This window comes from Vulpes lagopus, chromosome 23 (assembly GCF_018345385.1).
Source record: "Vulpes lagopus strain Blue_001 chromosome 23, ASM1834538v1, whole genome shotgun sequence".
Lineage (NCBI taxonomy): Eukaryota > Metazoa > Chordata > Mammalia > Carnivora > Canidae > Vulpes > Vulpes lagopus.
In genome coordinates this window covers 41,978,645-42,000,069 of record NC_054846.1, presented here as the reverse complement: position 1 = coordinate 42,000,069, position 21,425 = coordinate 41,978,645, and the positions used below count along the sequence as shown (strand labels likewise).

The 21,425-nt window shown below is 33.8% G+C and overlaps 1 protein-coding gene across 8 annotated transcripts in view; it reads right to left on the bottom strand.

The window, feature by feature from the left end:
* The window catches only part of PPP1R12A (protein phosphatase 1 regulatory subunit 12A), a 138,185-nt gene that overhangs the window by 25,796 nt on the left and 90,964 nt on the right, over positions 1-21,425 (bottom strand). For 5 of the 8 annotated variants that reach the window (XM_041737875.1, XM_041737870.1, XM_041737874.1 and 2 more), the window contains exons 10-18: positions 15,681-15,797; positions 15,079-15,294; positions 13,157-13,251; positions 12,418-12,522; positions 11,319-11,486; positions 10,748-10,924; positions 3,792-3,882; positions 2,222-2,422; positions 1,815-1,983 (exon numbers count right to left, since the gene is read on the bottom strand). In XM_041737875.1, the coding sequence (XP_041593809.1) occupies positions 1,815-1,983; positions 2,222-2,422; positions 3,792-3,882; positions 10,748-10,924; positions 11,319-11,486; positions 12,418-12,522; positions 13,157-13,251; positions 15,079-15,294; positions 15,681-15,797 (1,339 nt within the window). The remainder of the gene's footprint in view (positions 1-1,814; positions 1,984-2,221; positions 2,423-3,791; positions 3,883-10,747; positions 10,925-11,318; positions 11,487-12,417; positions 12,523-13,156; positions 13,252-15,078; positions 15,295-15,680; positions 15,798-21,425) is intronic. The other 3 variants (XM_041737872.1, XM_041737877.1, XM_041737878.1) reach the window with 2 other exon arrangements.

Genomic DNA, 21,425 nt, shown 5'->3' with positions numbered 1-21,425 from the left:
AATTATTTCATTTTCCTAGGGCCTAATACAAAATTTCTGCCAAAAGACACACTTAATATCTGCTGGACAGAAAATAATTGAATCCTATGAAAAGAATAGGGCTTGAGTTATTAACGTCTGACAGAAAGATAGTTACTAAACCCAAAGTTAACACTTCAAGAAAACCAAACAGTACCTACTGATGGAAGAACAAGCTGGCATCCAAGTTTATCAGGGTCTGTTTCTACTATTCCCAGTCCTCATTCAGTAGTAGAATAAATACAGTATTAATTCCATTTCTATTAGACAGTATCTAAGAACAAACCCTTTTTTTCCAGAAAAAGTTTTATATTTTATTAAAAACAAATCAACATAAAAAAAATTTAGCCTCAAAATTTGTTTCTAGGACAGTTAAAAATAGCTTTAGACCTATACTAAAAAGACATTTTTAATGTCTCTAAATCTGTTTTAAAAAGCAGACATCTATTTAACAAAGTAATGTTAAATATTATTTTAAAAAGTTTCCTTGTGTCACAGCAAAAGAAATTCCAAAATTATAATATCAAGAGGGTTTCTTAGAGTTGTTTTTAGAACCAGTATAGAGCAAAAATCTCAAACTCCAAAGCCTAGAGTGACCATCCAGATAATATAAATGGATAGAAAGGGTCAGGAGAGCACTATTCCAAGGAGTTCAGGGCTCGCTCTAGCTAGCTGTTGATATGTGAGAATTTTTAGACACACTGTTGCTAAATCTTCCAATTTTTCAATATAGGATGAAAATCTAAACTTTCATGCAAATATCCCTAATTTTAAAAATTGGCTTAAAATTTTTACAGACATTATGTGGGCCTCACACTTGTGGGCCACACACTTTTTGGTTTAAAGAACTGGAGGGGCACCTGCATGGCTCAGTCCGTTAAGCTGTCAACTCTTGATTTTGGTGCAGATCATGATCTTGGGGTCATGGGATCAAGCCCCAAGTTGGGCTCCATGCTCAGCAGGGAGTCTGGGGCTTGAGATTCTCTCTTTCCCTTTGTTCCTCTCACAAGAGCCGTGTGCATGTGCTCTAACATAAAAATAAATCTCAAAAAAAAAAAAAAAAAAGAAAAAAAGGAACCAAAATACTTCTGGCCAAAATAAGTCAGCTGAAAATTAAGAAAAATTTAATTTTCTTAAATTTATCCTATATGATGACTGGTATCCTGATTAATACTATGAGATTTTCCTTTAAAATATAAAATGTCTACAATTAGAAATGATTTGATTTTATGTGGTACCCATCTCTGATTTAAAGTAGGAATTTACAAAATTTAAATACAAAGTTTATATGAAATAATATGAAATATTAATAGTGATCATCAATATGCCAGCATTTGGCTGAAAAAAGAAATCTAGTTATCAAGAAATAGGCATTAAAAACAATTCTGTTTTAGCAAGGACATGACACGTGTAGGTGATTTTAGTTTAAATATTTCACACACAAAAAATTTAAGAACTATGATTCACACAATAGGCAACAAATAAGACACTAATAAACTGCTGGGAGAAAGAGTCTTCCACCAGTTCTTCTTTACTGACTTATTTCTATGTTGGTGGACATTAAAGATTTTTGTGAAGTCTTGAATTATAAAGATATATGTATCAATGCCAGACTACGTAATTTTTTACTTTTATTTTCTACTCTTCTCATTCTCATCCATCATATTCTCTAAGAATGGCAGAATGATTCCCAGTTTAGAATGTAGTTTCTTTTCTGTTCAACTATAAAAGAAAAAAAAATAATTCAAAGGATTATTTGTAGAAAATATAGTGTTTTCAAAATTTGGTCTTCTTACCTCTTTCATTTTCTTTTGTTAATCCTCTGGAGTAAGCAGAAGTTATACCTACAAGACTATTTGGCCTGTTTAGTTGACTGGAAGCATAGAGTGAACTGCTCATGGTAGAAAGTGAAGAGGATGGAGTGGTTGAACTTGAAGTTGATACTGGTCTGTAACGCTGGTAAGTCTGTGAAATATTAAAATTAATATCCATTTAAAGTATTAAACAGTTAAAAACACATAAATACTAAGTTCATTTGAAAGGAAAAATAATGATCTAATCATCTCAAAATAATTCAGATTTCCAGTTAAAATCTTTTTTAAGTATTTTGTATACGGTCTGTTGGTATATAAATCTTTTGTATTTTGAGTCACACAAAGTATTCATACCATTTGACCTCGCTGTGTTGCTGATATACCATTACCTCATCATATGTTCTAGAGTACTTTTGTTTATATTCATCTTCTCTAGATGTTTCGGACTCCTTCTTTTCTTCTTGCTTCTCTTTATCCTGTTTCTCTTTTTCCTCTTTTTCTTTTTCTTCATTTTCTTGTTCTCTGGTTCGGGTAGAACGATTTCTTCCTATTGTTTTTTCAGCTTCCTGAAGATCAGTCAATGTTACTCCCTGTACACAAAAAAAGGTAAATTTAATCATGAGAGGCATTACAGCTTATTTCAAAGAATATTTTATAAGTAGACAAATTTAATATGAATGTATTAAAAGTCAAATACACATTTTTGGAACTGGTTTGAAAATTGAAACAATTTCTATCTGGCAAGTCACATTCATCCTATGAAGAAATTATCATGAGCAAGCACAATAATAGGTACTGGGAAAGACATAAAATGTGTGTAAGAAATAGTCTCTATATTTGAGAAATTAACAAAAACAAAGGGGAGATGACAGAAATATCACATGAATTCCTAAGAAGTTCAGAGAAAGAAGGAAAAACTGATATATACATTGTTTATATACTGAATTTATACGTATTTATATTTTATGTATATATTTGCAAAGATAATTTTGGCAAAGAAATAATTTTGAAGGATAAGGCCTGAAGAACAGGTTGGATTTCAAGAACTAAAGGTACAAAGACAAAAAAATATGTTAAGATTGTAGCAAATAGTTCAGCTTGAAATGTGAATAAGAATAAAGATCAAGGAGTTGAATCTGGACTTTGGCGCTCCTCAACCATAGGAAAGGATAGACACAAGGTGATATATTAGAGATAACTAGAACAGCAAAGAAGTTACGGAGATGGCAGCTAGATTGAGTGACATATTATTCATACCTGCACATTAGCTGTTTGAAATATCTATAACATAATAGACCTATTCCCCTACAAATATTCATAGAATTCTAATAATTACCAGGCATATTGATTAATTAACACTTACTGAATTATCTGTGCCAGATACCATCTTTGTGCCAAAATATAATATTCAAAGATACACAAAGGCATATGTTAATTAGATTAAATATAATATTAACACTGTGACCATATACAAAAGGCTAGGGGAGGATTACTAAAGCAATCTTTATTTATTTATTTTTTAAAGATTTTATTTATTTATTCATGAAAGACACACAGAGAGAGAGAGAGAGAGAGAGAGAGAGAGAGAGAGAGACAGGCAGAGGGAGAAGCAGGCTCCATGCAGGGAGCCCAACGTGGGACTTGATCCCAGGTCTCCAGGATCACAACCTGGGCTGAAGGTGGCGCTAAACCGCTGAGCACTCAGGCTGCCCCAGCAATCTTTAAGATTTACCTGCATTATACAGTGGCATCGATAGTTTTTTTCTTTAAGTTTTTAAAATCTTATTGAAGTAATCTCTACACTCAATGTGGGGCTCAAACTCCTGACTTCTTCCTGACCTAGCTGGCTTCTGACGGAGCCAGCTAGGTGCCCTAATGACATCATTATTTCCACAGAGAAGTGAAAAAGAGAAAGGCAATTTATTTTGGAGCTTTATATATGATACACATTAAATATACCTGTGTTGATCTTCTAGACTGTCTTGCTTGTCTGGATCTTGCTTTTCTTTGGGATTCAGACTCTTCATCTCTAACAGGAGTGAGGTATGATCTATAGTAATAAGTAAAAATTGTTAGTTGGAGATACATGTGAATAACTATATATGAACATGTGAATGAATATAATAATTATGTTCAGCATTTTATTTTTTTTAAAGATTTTATTTATTCATTCATGAGACACAGAGAGAGAGACAGAGAGAGAGAGAGAGGCAGAGACACAGGCAGAGGGAGAAGCAGGCTCCCTGCAGGGAGCCCGACACGGGACTTGATCCCGGGTCTCCAGGATCATGCCCTGGGCTAAAGGCGGTGCTAAACCGCTGAGCCACCTGGGCTGCCCCATTTTCTGGGTTTTAAGAAGTTTTCAAATATGGTTACATCCATTCAAAAATTCAAGGATACACTCTGATAAATTTTTGATTGGAAATAATCATATTAACTTTTATTTTTCAAGTTCTTCCTAACACTTTTTTTTTTTTTAAAGTCATGCGACATCAGTCCCCTGAGCCCCTTTGTTCCTTCCCTGCAATACCACGCTAGATGATATGTGAAGTTATCTGGCTGAACTCTAGACTGCCAATGTCTTTTTAGGTATAATGATAGGACCGAAGGCACCATTCAACACACGGGATGGGGTGACTACACCCCCTACATTCCTACCACTGTGCGTTTATTAATGATATTTTTGGCAGACATCATAGTCTTGTTCACACTTTGAGTTCTCTAGAAAGTCCAGTGTTTTATACATAAACTGCTTTAGAATCAACATCTTACTCCTGGTGACTGATTTTCTGATATAAAGAGGACTTCGTATTTATCTTCACTACATTTCATCTGACACATCGAAGCCCAAGTTCCACCCTGTCATAGGACACGCACCATTTCAAAAGCATGCAATCTATGTCAAGAGAGTAGTAATTAATTAATGAAGAGCTGAATAAGCAAAGATAAGACAGAGCCCTGCAACACAACAAAAAGCTTTCCTCCAATGATTAATATTATTTGGAAAGTTCAATCATTAATAGTTTATGTAGTGATATTACCATCTAATCCACATTTCCAAGAGAACCCTTGGAAGTAGAGTATCTCTATTTTCTATGCTGTTTATTAAATCTATCTAGCTTATACCACTTTGCCCCTCCCCTTTAAATTCTACTTTTTAAAAGAGCTGTTTAGTTTTAGTATGCTTTCCAATTTGTAATTCTCCCTTTAAATTCCCTGAAACTATACATATATCATAGCAAACTTCAGAATTTATTCCTGGTTTTATGCCTTATCTTTTATTGTTTCTATCTGTTCTCTAAAGCTCTAAGTTCAGAGAGTATAACACATCTCAAACTGCTTAGAATCATTTAATTTCTTCAAAATTCTTTCAGAAAACCCCATTCCTTTTGATTTATCTTTCGTTTCCTTTGAGCTCTTTATTTTTTAGAAATCTGTCTCTCTAAAACTAGAATACATGATTCATCATTTCTAGGATTAACCCTAAGATGACAAGGTCACCTGTCACCCAAAATCCCAGTTGCCTCAATTCCATCAATTAATTCTTACTTATTGGTTAAAGTTATTTCTAAAGGACTCGTTTTCTGTATTGCTTCTATTCTAATTACAGACAAACTTTACTCAAGGTAAGTCAAGAACTTCTCTAGAGGGGGTTTTTGACTAAGACATCCAACAGATTTAGAGAAAGATGAAAATTCTCTCCCTACTTTATTTTGGCTTGTTTTTATCATCTGGTTTGAGAAAGTATCACCTCTTTTCTCTATTTGGTTGAATGACTTATGCACTATTTCATAATGAAATAATTTAATGTTTTTCTCTTTCTCCATATGTTCTCTATCTTGTTTTCACCTCTAGGTTTCTAGACTATCCTGAAAGATTATGTCTTTTTGGTATTATAGTAGCATTACATATAACTCCTAAGTCAGGCACACCTCATGAAGCATTAGAAGAGCTGTATCTTACTAAATGTTTCTACTAAAATACTGGTATTGATTTATGTTTTTAAACCTAAAAATTTTTTTTTAAATTTAATTATGATAGTCACAGAGAGAGAGAGAGAGAGAGAGAGAGGCAGAGACATAGGCAGAGGGAGAAGCAGGCTCCATGCACCGGGAGCCTGATGTGGGATTCGATCCTGGGTCTCCAGGATCACGCCCTGGGCCAAAGGCAGGCGCCAAACCGCTGTGCCACCCAGGGATCCCTAAACCTAAAATTTTAATTAAAGAATTAAATGTCTAATTATTTGTTTTCTGTTACTTTTAATTTGACCTCCTAAAAGCACAGGGCAAGAAAAAAATTCACTAAAGAAAACATTTTAGTTATCAGTATTTCATTTGTTTGACTTTCTTTTGGAGATTCTGCAACACATAGCTTCATCTCTACCAATGCACAGATCCAAAGAGATGAGCATAACTGGTAGGATACCTGCCCTCTTGACGGCCCACGATGCTACGCTAAGCTTAATACTACTCTTTCATCCACTGTTCTATAATTTTCACTATTTATCAACTTTAAGCTTTTTATTTAGACATAACATACTAAAAAATAGATATAACTAATACTATTTTTATAACAGGTCTGATGATTTTTCTGGAACAAGTAATTTAAAGGTGAAAGAGAAGAACAATAAATTTGTTATTATAGTTTCAGTTTAAGAAAATTATTCTGGAATATAGTGAGGAGCTTCTTTGTGGTAGAAGTTGGTTATATGGATTTGGAAAATGCTATGCATTCTAACCTTCTCTAAGAAAAATCACAACATGTTAAAGGCTCTGAGAAAAATGGAAGGAAGAAACCTGTTTAACTTTATGCATTTCCCAAGATTATTTAAGTAGAAAATTTGCAGTATACCTATTACATGTGGAAAAGCGCTCTGTGGAACATCAGCTTGGAGAATATGTCCCGATGGCTATTTTTTTAGCCACTCATTTAGTATTTATTTATGCATTTACATGCAATTTATTGCTTTTGGGACTTCTCCGGGATGAGGAAAAGAAAACGTAAAAGGATATGAAACCGAAACGTAATAGCAAATCTGGTTAAATAGAAAAACTTTATAGCAGCTTAGATGGCTGCACATTATCACTTTAGCATTTCAGAAGCTGCTCTGAAAATAAGCATGAACATGGATTTCTGAATCTGATTCCTCTATGTAATGGAAAAAATTTTCATATTTAGTTTAGAACAAGGAAGTCTGCATTGCCATTTGCCCTTTTAATCCCCATGGCAGACAGAACTGATCAACCATTACACTCTATTGAAATGAGCCTCGATTTTTTTCAACAGTTTCAAGTTGCCATAAAAGTTAAATCTATTTAACATACCTATTTTACAATATACAAGTACAGGGGGTAAAAATTACTAGATAGAAGACTTACAGTATCTGTTCATTTAAATTTTCTATATATTTCCTCCAAATTAGCATAAAAATCTAGTTAATCAATTTGTAATACATAATGTATTTCCTACTAATAGTCCTCATCTCATATTCAGCCTTTCTCCTCTCCTGGGGCTCCTATATAGAGCAGACCTCCGCAAACAAAATATAGAGAAGAAAATGAATTCATATATTTTATGTGAATTTAATTAATAGAGATGACCATCAAAAAACAGAATATATCAGTCAAAATCCACTGCTGTCTTAAATCATTACATACATATCATACCATTATACTGGATCTCTTTCTTAAAACTACCTAGGGCGCATAATTTTACTCCTTAGTAGTTTTAGATTGCTTACTATTTTCTGAGCAACTGAAAGGTTATTTTTAAATTAAGAATTTTCTATTAATTCCAATTATTCTATATATTTTTAATTTCACTGACTTTTAATTTTTATTTTATTTTTAAAAAAGATTTTATTTATTTATTCATGAGAGACAGAGAGAGAGAGAGAGAGAGGTAGAGACACAGGCAGAGGGAGAAGCAGGCTCCATGCAGGGAGCCCGATGCGGGACTCAACCCAGGGACTCCAGGATCACGTCCTGAGCCAAAGGCAGAGGCTTAACCACTTAGCCACCCAGGCATCCGTTTCACTACTTTTTTTTTTTGTCTTACTACTTTTTAACAAAAGATTTACTGCAGAGAGAAAGAGAGACAGACATAGACACACACACACACACACACACACACACACACACACAGAGAGAGAGAGAGAACACAAGGGGAGGGGCAGAGGGAGAGAGAGAGAATTCTAAGCAGACTGCCCACTGATTGGGGAGCCCACTGTGGGGCTTGCTTTCATGACCCTGATATTATAACCCAAGTCAAAATCATAAGTAGGATGTTCAACTAACTGAGGCACCCAGGCACATCAATCACTGACATTTATTAGCTGAAATATTTATATTTATTTATAATATTTATATTTTGGGTAGTCAACAATTTACATTTCTAAAAAACTGAAAACCGATCCTTGTTTTCCATTTAGCTTTTTTCCTTGCCGAGGGAAGATAAATGAGCAAATGCAAGCTGGCTGAGCCAAGGGAAAAAGGTGGAAGAATTATACAAAGCAACAGTTCATGTAAATTCATGCTACAAATATGAACTTATTAGTAAGATACTGTTTTGCAGTTTGAAAAGGCTGTAGAACTAGAAATATTTTTAAAAATGAAAAGAATTTGCTATCATGATCCATCTATTTAAAGCTAGCTTCTCTACTCCCACTCCTCACCACCATTAACCCATTGAAAATCTTAATAAAGACAGAAAATCCTCATTCAATCTTGACCAATAAAAATAACAAATCAGGAATACTATGGAATGTAATAGTGAGTATGGTAATTTTACATAATATCTGAAAGTATAGATGTAAGGTTACCTAAAAAGGAATACATGTATTGACTTATTTTTACCCACAATATATATATTCAAATACTAATATACACATCTTGAGGACAAATATCCACCCATACACATTTCAAAACCATTATTGAAATTTAATTGAAAGACAAACAGAAGAGGCCAACAATGTATTCAAAATTGCAAACAATTACTTGACATGAAACAAAACACCAACAATAATTACTGCAAACATCATTGAAACAAAGTAAGACAAATATCTCTAATATATACCAGAAAAATGTCAATAGACACATTTTGTTTCTTATGCTATTAAAATCTGTTCTGTCCTATTAATATCTCCAAATATTTAATTCTTAATCTTTAATGTCTCCTAGGATTAATTCTAAAAAGTGGAAACTTAACTCTCTCCAACAACCTTATAATAAAGAAATCTGAGGTTAAGAATCATACTTTGCTTATTTTGAAACAACTGATGATTCTGGGAGATATTCATTAGGCTTTGTCACTGTAAACACTTTTAAAAGCATGGAATTCTATAAACAGAAAGTATCCTAAAAGTTAAAAATTATAAAATAAAATACCTCTTTTTACAGAAGAAATTCTGACCTGGAGAGCACTCTAACCTTAGGATTAAAGCAGAGAGCACTCAAAGGAGTAAAAGACTAAGGATGCCTCGACCTTTTTTCCTTCACTCCCCCTAGTCCATTAGCAAAGTCCTCAAATTTTTTTTTCACTATTAAAGAATGATGAATGCCTATGATCCACTAATCTCTGTTGGCTATATGGCCTTACCTGAAAACACCTCAAAAGTCTAAAACTAACTTAAATTTATAGAAAAGTGAAGTATTAATTTATTGTATGACCTATTCTGGTATTCAAATCACCAAATGTTAACAGCTTATAATGGTTTTATAGAAGTATCATTAAATTTCATCATAAAAATAGAATCAAAATGTAGACATATTGGTAGAAAATAAAGATGCAAATATAGAAAATAATTAATATTTACAAATTTAATGTTTTATTTTTCATATATTCACCACAAATATTACTGTAAGGATATTAATACGACAGGCCATGCACTTTGCTGGCACCAGAGACCAAGACTAGAGACTATATATGAATACTACTTGCCAGAAATATGACAAAGTTAATCTGGTTGGTATTTTCATTAAAAAAAAAACAAAGTTATGTAGTTAATTTAATTTTGAAAGAATAAAATATAGAAATGGTTGCACTGAGTTTCCTAAGACTTCCTTTATCTTCAAGATGAAAAACAAAATTCAAAGCCAGGAACTATGCATGATATAAGCAGAAAAAAACAGTTGACTGATTCTCCTGGAATCTTGGGCTTTGTCTTAGTTCTCATACTAATTAACTAAATAAAAGTGGAAAAGTCACTTAAAATAACTCTGGGTCTTAGTTTCCTTCTGTAAAGCAAGGATATCACAGGTAAGTTCCTTTCCACATCTATGATTCCGAAATACCAATTAGCAGCAGCAAGAAGCACACAAAATAAATTCATCAACTATTTAAGAAATTTAATTAATGAGTACCTTTTATGTGCTATTATTAAAACTAAATGAATGTATTCAATGTTCTTAAAAATTATTTGGCTTACATGTATGCCTAAAAGACCTTTCTTTAAGAGAATCTCAGAATCTTAAAATCTCAAAAATAAGAACAAAAACAGTTAACATCCACCTAAGTTTTTAATAATTTGGAAACAGAAGAATGAAAAATCTGTTTTTGTCACATTAGATCTAGTCTTCCATAAGTCTGATCTGATTGGGTGTGTTTAGATGTTCATCACAAAAATACCTTGAATTAAAACAACCACTAAAGAAATGAAGATGGCTAAGAAGACTACTAAGTATCTGGCTCACTGCCCTAAGATAAAAACATCAATTCTGTCAGAGGGAGTCACCAAGCTGAAATGCTAATAATTGCCTATTATATCAATCTGCAAGTTCAGAGCTGATACAGGTTATTTCGTCATTTATTAACCTACTGAAGAGATGGTCACCAACTTGACAAGATCAAAAAACAAAACAAACAACTTTCATCACTGGGCAAGATACATCAGCAGTCCTGTGAGGATCTTTACACACCTGCGTCTCTCCCTGACCTCTGATGTGGAGGAGACAGTGCCAGCAGTAGTTGTAGTCAGGGTTGTGGTTGAGGCTGCAGCATTTACAACAGTTGGAGCAACAGGGATGGTCAATGCCGTAGGAACACTGTCCTTTTCTTTTTCAGTACTATCCTCAGCCCACAAACGATTTGAGGTACTATCGCATCATAAGCAGCAACACAAAAAGAGAAAAGGAAAACAGCTAAACAATGAAAGCACTTTCTAGCAGCCAAAACATGTGACTACAGGGATGGATTTTTTTTAAGACACATAGCAAGACATCTTTCAACTATGAACCAAAAAGCTCACCCAGAGCTGTTAAGGAGAAATTTACATTTTAAGTAGCCTGATTCAAGGAAAGTTAATAATTCAGGAACTTTAATTTTTTCCCCAGACATGCATAATTGCCTCTTTTGGAACCAATTTTTGCTTGTAAATAATTTTAATGAGGTAAATGAAAAAATCCAGAGCCCCACAATCTTCTAAACAAAAATGCATGCACGTACATAAGCACACAATAGGCTTGAACACAAAATGTATCTGTGACTCACCTGCTTTGTGTGCCTGCTGAGGAAGAACCCGTTGTAATCTTTGTAGTAGTGCTTGTGCTGGAAAGCAGGCTTTTCTGAAGCCCAGCTGCAGAGGTAACTGTTGGTGTTGATGTGGTGCTTGGAACACTAGAACTAATCAAATCATCTGGTCTTCTACCAAAGGAGCAACTAAAGGAAAGAGTCATATCTATAAAGGATGTGTTTATATGTGTATTCTATAGTTAATGTCTATATATCATACAGATTCACAAGACTAGGAAAGATCTAAGAAACTGTGTTCCTAAATACACCACCAGCTCCAGCACCAAGAGTTGCATCTACAACTTGCTAGGAGTCTGGATGATTTCACTAATTTGGTGGTGTATCATTTTACTGCCTCCCCCCTCCTCAAAAAGGACTCAAAGATGATCTGATCTGGAACTGTTTTTTTACATTCCTGGAACTGTTTTTTACATTCTTGGAACTGTTACAGATCATGTGGTCATGCCAGGCTGGGTCTGAGAAAAATAGGTTTGGTTTTATCAAAACCTTAACCAGGGAAGGTTAAGACGGATCTTTTTGAAGAAGAGTGTTTCAGTAATGAGGCATATCCTTAGGAGTGACCCATGCCTGTATTATTCTTGTTCATCTTTTACTCTTCTTTCTGGCTGCTTTTAGGCAGAGAAATATTTATGTCCCCCCCGCTCCTTCAATGTGATATTATTCCCAACATTTTCATTCAAGACATTTCCTTATTTCTGAGTTCTAAGAAAAGTGGAAACTTCCAGGTCACTAAATAATGACCAGATCACTGAAGACACTGATCTATTTCAACTGCTCTAGTCAATTATATAAGGAGTTCCTTTTAAATACGCTACAACCTAAAAGATACTTCTAATATATAAAGTCTAATTAAATATATATACAATAGGAAGACATAAATAGAAGCAAATTTTCACCCATCTTTAAATATATATTCTGTCTTTAAGTGATGTTTTATTTAAATAACAAAAGACATATTTGTTAAAGCATGTATTTTCTCAATGATATTGAGGGCTCCAAAAAATTGCCTCATATTTTTATAAAATAATACATGAAAGTTACTTAAGAATTATATTACCTTTTATGGTAAGTTGATCCTTCATTAACTGAGCTATTCTTTTTGAGATCATCTTCCCATTTTCTTCTTGTATAGGAACTACTTGTTCGTAAACTTGAAGAATCTCTGCGAAAAGAACATCCTTCAAATTCTGGTATATAATTTTACAATAGAATTAAGAAAGCAGTATATTAATAAACATTAGTAGAAGCAAAAACCAGTAAAATCCTTTGGGAAAACACTTTGGTACATTTACTTTTTCTTTTTTTAAATATTTTTTCATTTATTCATGAGAGACACAGAGAGGCAGAGACATAGGCAGAGGGAGAAGCAGGCTCCCCACAGGGAGCCTGAGGTGCGACTCGATCCCAGGACCCTGGGATCACGCCCTGAGCTGAAGGCAGATGCTCAACCACTAAGCCATCCAGGTGTCCCACTTTGGCATATTTATTAAGAAGTGAAAGTAATTCCAGTTCTAAGATTTTATTCCTAGGGTATATTCCTAATTATAGGAGGGGAAATTAAGATTTTATGGAAATTTTACTTATGATCATAAAATATCAGACAATTTAAATGTCCCCATTTGGGGAGGGGAGAGGGGAGAGCGAATCCCAAGCAGGCCCAGCAAAGGGCCTGAGGCGGGGTTCATGTCACAACCCAGAGCTGAAGTCAAGAGTTGGATACTTAAGCAAATGAGTCATCCAAGCACCCCAATAAAGATTTCATAGTAAAAACATAAAGCAAATTATAATGAATGCACCTGTTTTCTTTCTCTTCAATGTCAGATGTACTGGCTAGTCGTCTTGGTATTGTAGGCGCAACATACGCAAGCCTAGTTCCTTTACTATCTTTCTCCTACACAAAGGAAAAAAAAAAAAGGAGTAAAAACAAATCTGTGTGATATTACAGGAGCTGCTAAAAGTATTAAGGAAAGAGTATTAAATAGTGTACAATTATACAGCCATCACAGTTCACTTTACTGTATGTTTCCAAAGTTCCTAGCTACACTTTAAAATTAATCTCTATTAATACTATAAATACTAAAAGCCTATTTAAACCAATTTTCTTTTCTTTCTACTTTAATCTAGATTTAGACAATATTTTAATATAAGGAAAAAACTTCTTCTACACTTTAATGACTTTTTTTAAACTTCTATAACAGATTATGTAAGGTAATGCAGTATAATAAAGTAAAATATTCTTATTTTTCCAGAGAAATAAGGTCTCAAATATGGTTGATGGGTTAAGTCTCAGTTATTTATGTTATGTACGTTATTTACTACTTCGATGTAACATTAAAATATGCAGAACGAAAATTACTTAGATTATACTTATCGAAATCAGGTTGAGACTCTAGTAGTAATAGCATCTGATATATTCCCACTATACTGGCATCAAGTACTTGGAAAATAATTGGGCAATCAATTTATAAAAATAAAAAAACATTAAAATTACTTGATGAGAAATTCCATTTCTGAATCTGATACAAAGAAACACTTTTAAATAGAGGAAGGAAACTATCTGGAAAAAAGTCCAAGCACTAGAAATGCAACAGAAAATAAATAATCTAGCTAAATAAATTATCACTGAATGAACTGTGGTACATTCTACTTGATATAATTTATAACTTAATACTACCTTCCAAATATAGTTATTAAAACTATTCGTCAGAAAGAGGTTGCTTTTGATGTATCAGATGAAATAGCAGATAAAAAATTACAGGTATTGGATGAATGGACCCTATGAGTATAATTACATTCTGGAACAAATAAATAAATTTTAGAATAAATGCCCCTTAATACGTTTTATTGCAGGCTCTTAAGTAGGGTGAAGTTTTTTTTTGAGTATAGTCTCATAATCTAATTTTTGGGTGAATACATCTGATCTTCCTAATACTTTTAGAGGTGAACTTCATTTTATTGCACTTAACAGAAATTGTTTTTACAAATTGAAATTTGTTACAACCCTCCATCAAGCAAGTACATTCCAGCATATCCAACAGCTTTTGCTCACTTTGTGTCTACGTCACAAATTGTCATAATATTGGTGATTCCCACAATATTTTAATATATTTTTTTAAAGACTTATGAGCAGGGGAAGGGCAGAGAGAGAGAGAGAAGGAGAAAGAATCTTAAGCAGACTCTGCACTGAGGGTAGAGCCCTCATCATAAGCTGAGCCCAAACCAAGAGCCAAACACTTAGCCAACTGAGCTGCCCAGGTACCTCCAAGTGTTTTCATTATTATTATATTTGCTGTGGCGATCTCTGATCAGTGATTACAAACTGCTGAGAGCTCAGATTATGATTAGTGCTTTTTAGCTTTAATAAAGTATTTTTTAATTAAGGCATGTATATTTTCTTTAGACATAATGTAACTGCACACTAAGTGACTATAGTATAAATATATTTTTTAAATACAATGGGAAAGAAAAACATTCATCTGACTTGCCCTATTGTAGTGGTCTGGAGTCAAACCCACAGTATCCCTGATATATGTCTGTAATTCCATATGGACATTTCTTTAAGGTGGGTATATTTGTATTATCATGTGATTCCTTAAGTCAGGTGAATTAAGTTCATACACAGATCTAATAATGATATACAGTAGAAAATTCATATTTGATGTTCCTAAAAAACAAATTATTAGAATTTTGATAGAAATCAGATTGTGAAATAGATTACCTTTTCTTTATTATCCAAAGAGGAGGAAAGCCTGGGACTTGAAGCTGAACGCATAACACCTGCAGTGTCTTTGTCTTTCTGAGCTTCTTTAGATGCTGTGATTTCTGCAAGTGCACCATAACTGCCAGTCTTTCTAAGTCCTAATCTCCAAGATGCAGGAGACTCATCCTTTCTCTCTTCTTCTTTGGGAGAAACTTTTGTAGCTGAGGTTGGAAACTGTTTTTATTTTATTTTTAAGGAAAAGAAAAAAAATTATCAAGACTAATCAATCCTAAGCTGGAAATGACAAGTTTACAGATAATATGTTTCATATTATAGTTAATAGTTTCAGGAGAAACACTTTTACTAAGTAGGTTAATGTCTTAGTAAAAAAATGTAAAGATCTAAAACTGAAAAAAAAAAAAAGAACTACCTTTCCAAAAGTTAGATTTAATAACACACTCCACACTTTATATCACACAGAAAAATTATGATGCAAATACAGAGAACAGAAATGAGCACACCATAAGGACTATAAAACCATGCATCTTTGGAACCAATATTCATATTAAACTTGTTATGCTGTAACCTAATATAAATCCTTGCACATAGAAATGCCTCACCATAGATTTTTCACCCTTATTGGGCACAAGAACAATGCCAGTTTTGCGCAAGCCCTGCCTCCATGATGCAGGATCTACTGATTCCACCACAGGCATGATGGGAGCAATGAAATCATACTAAAGCCAATTAAAATAAGACAGGTAAAGAGATAAAGATTGAAAGCATAAAAACAGAAAAGGAAATTATGATCAAAAGACACTTTTTAAAAAAGAATTTTATAACAAATTAAAACCCAATAACTGGGTAATGATTCAATCTTAAAAGTCACTGGGAACAAGTTCTAGTTTTAGCATGAGAGAGATTCTGAAAGAATCTAATAAAGAAATTTCTAAAGCAGTTAAAGGCACACAGAGCAGATAATGTTGCAGTATATGAATGAACAAACTATTGCGCTTCAATTTTGATTTTATTCATTTATATACTTGAGTTAAAACATTTTTAATTCAGCATAATCAACAAAAAGTAATAACTGGTAGATCTTCCACTTATAATACTTAATTCAGTATTTTTAATACCATAGCCTTAAACTTGTTATTTGATTTTACCACCAAATGCTAATTTAAACATTCTAACTAAAAACTAATTTTTTGTACAAATACTTTCCAAAAGCCCTAAAAATGAAACATGTGGTACCTTTAACTAGTTCATTTCATTAACTCACAAAGTTTAAATATTTAACTGCAATTAAGAATAGATGGTTAAATACAGTAATTAACTAGTTCCTATAAGCATAGGATATGGGTAATTTAAAAAACCCACTTTTTTCCATAGTTATTACCATAGTTGTCTATAATTAAGCAGTTTAAGAGAGCTTGTTAAAGCACCTAGGATGTCAGAGGGCTATTTCATAGACAAAACTATTGTGTAATATATTTCCTGTAATTAATTCCTATCAATAGGGTAAAAAAAATAGACTCATGATATACCGCATTCCTCAGTTCCCAAAATGTGCATTGAGGTATTCTAGGGTGCCAGAGTAAAATCACAAAGGCACTGTAAGATATTTTAAAGTTTTGAGAAAAAGCACAGTGACATCTGTTGGATGTTGCACAAACTGCCATTGTTAACTTACTTGCACTTAACTACTTAATAAACGGAACAGAGGTACTTGTTTTGGCCAAAGGCACTGTGAAAAAAATTAATAAAACATTAAGGGTTCCAATGACCGAGAAAGTCCAGGGACTTCAGTAACATTTATACAATAATACAGGCACTGAGATGATTGGTTATTGATTTCTGAGCCTGAAGTCATAGCATTCAGGAACAGGGGTTGGTAAACTTTTCTATAAAGGACCATTTATGAATTTTAGGTTTTGCAGACCATAGAGTCTCTGTTATAACTATTCATTTACACTGTTGCACAAAAGCAGCCACAGGTAATACATAAGTGAATGAACGTAGCTGTTGATCTAATAAAACTTTATTTAGGCACATTGGAATTTCAATTTGTGTCACAAAGTATTCTTTTGATTTTCTCAACCATTTAAAAATATTAAAACCCTGGGCAGCCCGGGTGGCTCAGCGGTTTAGCACCACTTCAGCCCAGGGTGTGATCCTGGAGACCCAGGATCGAGTCCCACATCGGGCTCCCTGCATGGAGCCTGCTTGTCCCTCTGCCTGTATCTGCCTGCCTCTCTCTCTCTGTTTCTCATGAACAAATAAATAAAATCTTTAAAAATAAATCAATAAAAATATTAAAACCCCAAATGGAAATAAAGGTACCCCCTCCATGATAAAATAGGTAACCTAACATTTACTGAATGTTACAACAGAAGCTAACATTTAATAGATGTTTACTCCTGTCAGGTTCTAAGCTTAAAAGTGCTTTTGATGGGTTATCTCATTTAGTCTTTGCAACCACCCAATGAAATGCTATTATTACTGCTGTTTTAGAGTTGAGAAAGATGAGGCAGTATTATTCATTTTGAAATGGACATTTGTTTGCACTGCAATGATTGATATACCTTCATTCTGCCTAATGCAAATTTGTGTTTAAGGGTTTATGTGTTTCAGAGCTCCTTTCAATTTTATTTGGTCTGTATATAAACATCTCTGAAATACTCAACTACACCTGCTCCCTGACACTCTTCTTTTGGTTTTTGTAACAGGGCACTGTTTTGACTTTCTTACTCTTCTGACCACCCTCCTTCTTGGTCTTCGTGTTGTTGTTAGCATAGTCCTGCAACATAAGCATCTCAGGAGTCTGTTCTCAGATATCCCAGCTTCCTTTTCTACTTCCTTCTCCTGAGGGTTAGGAATAGGGTATTCTATCCTTCCTCAAGCTAAATATTAACTGTACTCAGCTTATTCTAAAATTTATCTCTAGTTCAGTCTGACTCCTAAATTCCCAGCCCTGAATTTCTATTTACCTAGAGAATGAACCATATAGAACTACCATTAGAACCTGAAACTCGACATATTTAAAATCAAACACCTTTATTTCCAAACTGGCTCTCCCTCAGTTCCCTATTTCTGTTAGCAATGATAAATTTCTTCAATTCCCTATATTTGAAACTTCATAGTCATGTTAGACTTCTTAGTCATTTTCCCCCATGTCTCTGAATCTCCTCTCCTTTATAAGACCACTGCCACTTCTGTTGTTTATCATCTTGCGCAACTTCAATGACTTTCTAATCAATCTTCTCTGAATTAGCCTCTCCTCAAATATACCTGTGTGTTGCTGCCAAAATATATCCTATAAAGAATAATTCTCTCATGGCCTTGCACAAACATTTTCTATGGTTCTCTACTATCTATCAAACTATAAAAATGTTACCAAAGAAATGAAGACATTCCATAATCTGGCTTTATTTTCCTGTTTTACTTTGTATATGTACCCTAAAATCAACCAAATTTCAAAACTTATTTTTTCCTACAAATTATTCCACATTATCCCAACTTTGCTCACATTGTTTATCTTCTCTTCCTTTCAGTAAACTTACAAACTCTCCTTCTCTCTGTCAGCTGAAGAACTATCTACTCATTCAAGATCTCAAATGTTGTAATTTTATTACCTCAAATCAAATATGATCTCTTCCATTTTTACTTTTTCAATATTTATTTAACTGAGAGAGCGAGAGAGCATGTGTGTGTTTGCGCACGCACTTGGGAGCAAGCACATGTTACGGGTTGGGAGGGACAGAGGGAAAGGGAGAGAGTCCCAAACAGGCTCTGCTCAACTTATTATGCCACCCAGGCAACTCTCTCTTCCGTTTTTAAGCCATTATTCTACATTTGTACACTTTTACTGGCATATATCATATGCCCACAGTACATAGTTTTTTTTTGTGTGTGTGTGTTTTCCTTTTTTTCTTTTGAATCTATGAGAGACACAGAGAGGGAGAGGGAGAGACACAGGCAGAGGGAGAAGCAGGCTCCATGCAGGGAGCCCAATGCGAGACTCGATCCCAGGATTCCAGGATCACGCCCTGAGCCAAAGGCAGATGCTTAACCGCTGAGTCACTCAGGCATCCCAATACAGAGTTTTTTTTTTTTTTTTATTAAATTCTTATTATACTTAATTGGACCCAATCAAAATATGTAATTCCAAGAAAATTTTGAATTTTTACCATCTAGTAAATACAGTTCACATTTATCAGAATTTATGTGTCTACAGCAAAATAGGTAATATTTTTCAGAGATCCCAACAGTATTTATTTTGATTAAAGAGAGTATATAAACTTACTGTTAAAATTTCAGTTTACTTATTATTTTTTTTTAGATTTTATTTATTTATTTATTCATGAGCAACACAGAGAGAGAGAGAGAGAGAGAGAGAGGCAGAGACACAGGCAGAGGGAGAAGCAGGCTCCACGCAGGGAGCCCGACGCGGAACTCGATCCCGGGTCTCCAGGACCACGCCCAGGGCCGCAGGCGGCGCCAAACCGCTGCGCCACTGGGGCTGTCCTCAGTTTACTTATTATTCAGTTTTTAATAATCTCTACACCCATTGCAGTTTTAAACTCATGACCCCGAGATCAAGAGTCACGTGGTCTCCTGACTGAGTCAGCCAGGTGCCCCTATGGTTAAAATTTTAAATCATATACCAAACTGGTAATTTTATAGGAAACATCTCTACAAATCACTGGTGTCACAGCTACATAAATAGTTCTTTAATATTAGCTGAAGAGTTAAGAACTTAAAGGAAGATCATTTAAAAAGAATGTATCTACATTTCTCTGTAGCTATCCTGAGTTATTAGAGAATATAAGTGATATTTAATGCTGTTATAGAGCTTCCTGTTTTGTGATCTATCCCTTGCCATGAGTATGTGCATGTTTTAGCACTGGTGGAGAAAGCAATAAAACTGAAGATACCTTTGTCTAAATATCAAAACCAGAGTAGTGAGTAGGAATCTAAAAATAGAGCTCTTAACCACAAAATCTTTTAAGATGCATTTACAGATTAACAATTCATCTAAAGAAATTCATCTGTTAGGTCTAAGTAAAGGAAAATTCTTGAAACTTAACAAAACATTAAAATGCTAAATTAACATAGAAAGTATCACTGAACATAACAAGGTTTAAAAGTCTTACAAAGGGCAGCCCGGGGGGCCCAGCGGTTTAGTGCCGCCTTCAGCCCAGGGTGTGATCCCGGAGACCTGGGATCGAGTCCCACGTCAGGCTCCCTGCATGGAGCCTGCTTCTCCCTCTGCCTGTGTCTCTCTCTCTCTCATGAATAAATAAAATCTTTAAAATAAATAAATAAATAAATAAATAAATAAATAAATAAATAATAAATAAAAGTCATATAAAATAAGATTGTTCTATCCATTAAAATAATACTTCAAATTATTTGTATACCATGACTTTATTGATTAAAATAAAATTTGGCTACAAAACCTTAAGAATAAAGACTAAAAAAACATAATCTTCAAAGTAAGCTATGATATCTGAAATTGAAAACAAAATGGAGTTTCTCAGTATGCAAATCATAGAAGCAGATGGTTATTAGATCAATTTAATTACAGAATCAGAAGTAGTTCTGAATAAGGATTTTTTTATAGGAAAGAGGTTACTGGCGTAACTCTTAACAGTTATTATTACTCCTACAGTAAGTTATAACTTTAACAATTATTAAAAGTTATTACGAGCAATTAAGTTATTAAATTTGGGGCTATGCTTGAGAAAAATATAATTGATCAAAAGAAGTCTAGTGCAATTACTGGACTATAGTAGGAGACTGCTTAGTTAAATACTCAAAAGAATGAGAGCCAGTTAGTTATTTGTGGCCAGATATTTCAAGGGGATGAGCTTTTGGGAACTTCTGATAATCCTACAATTTCAACATATATTAAATTAAAAGAGCTAAAGTCTGGTACTTATTGAAGAAGTATACAAGGGTTCTAGAATTAAATAAAGTTTAAAGCAGCCTATGATGACTCCTGTTATAGCATGATAATTATCTTTAAAATTCTGCAATTACCCCTGGAGGATTTCATTTTTAAGAATATACGATTATTATCATGTGAACATAGGTTCTAGCTGAATTCAGTGAATTCAGGAAGCACTCAGTTCTGGCATACAGAAGGTAAGATAAATCATTCGCATCATTTCCTGATATTCAAACTGTACCAGTGAAATCTATACATTTCTACCACTAAGAATCAACATTATCTCTTTCCTCAGTAAGAGTTTTAGAAAAAGATTATTACCAGCAGTATGGATTTTCAAAAAATTCTCTAGTTTATTATTCTAAAAGATTCATATTTTGACCACTTGGAGCCAAATCCAAAGATCAAGAAT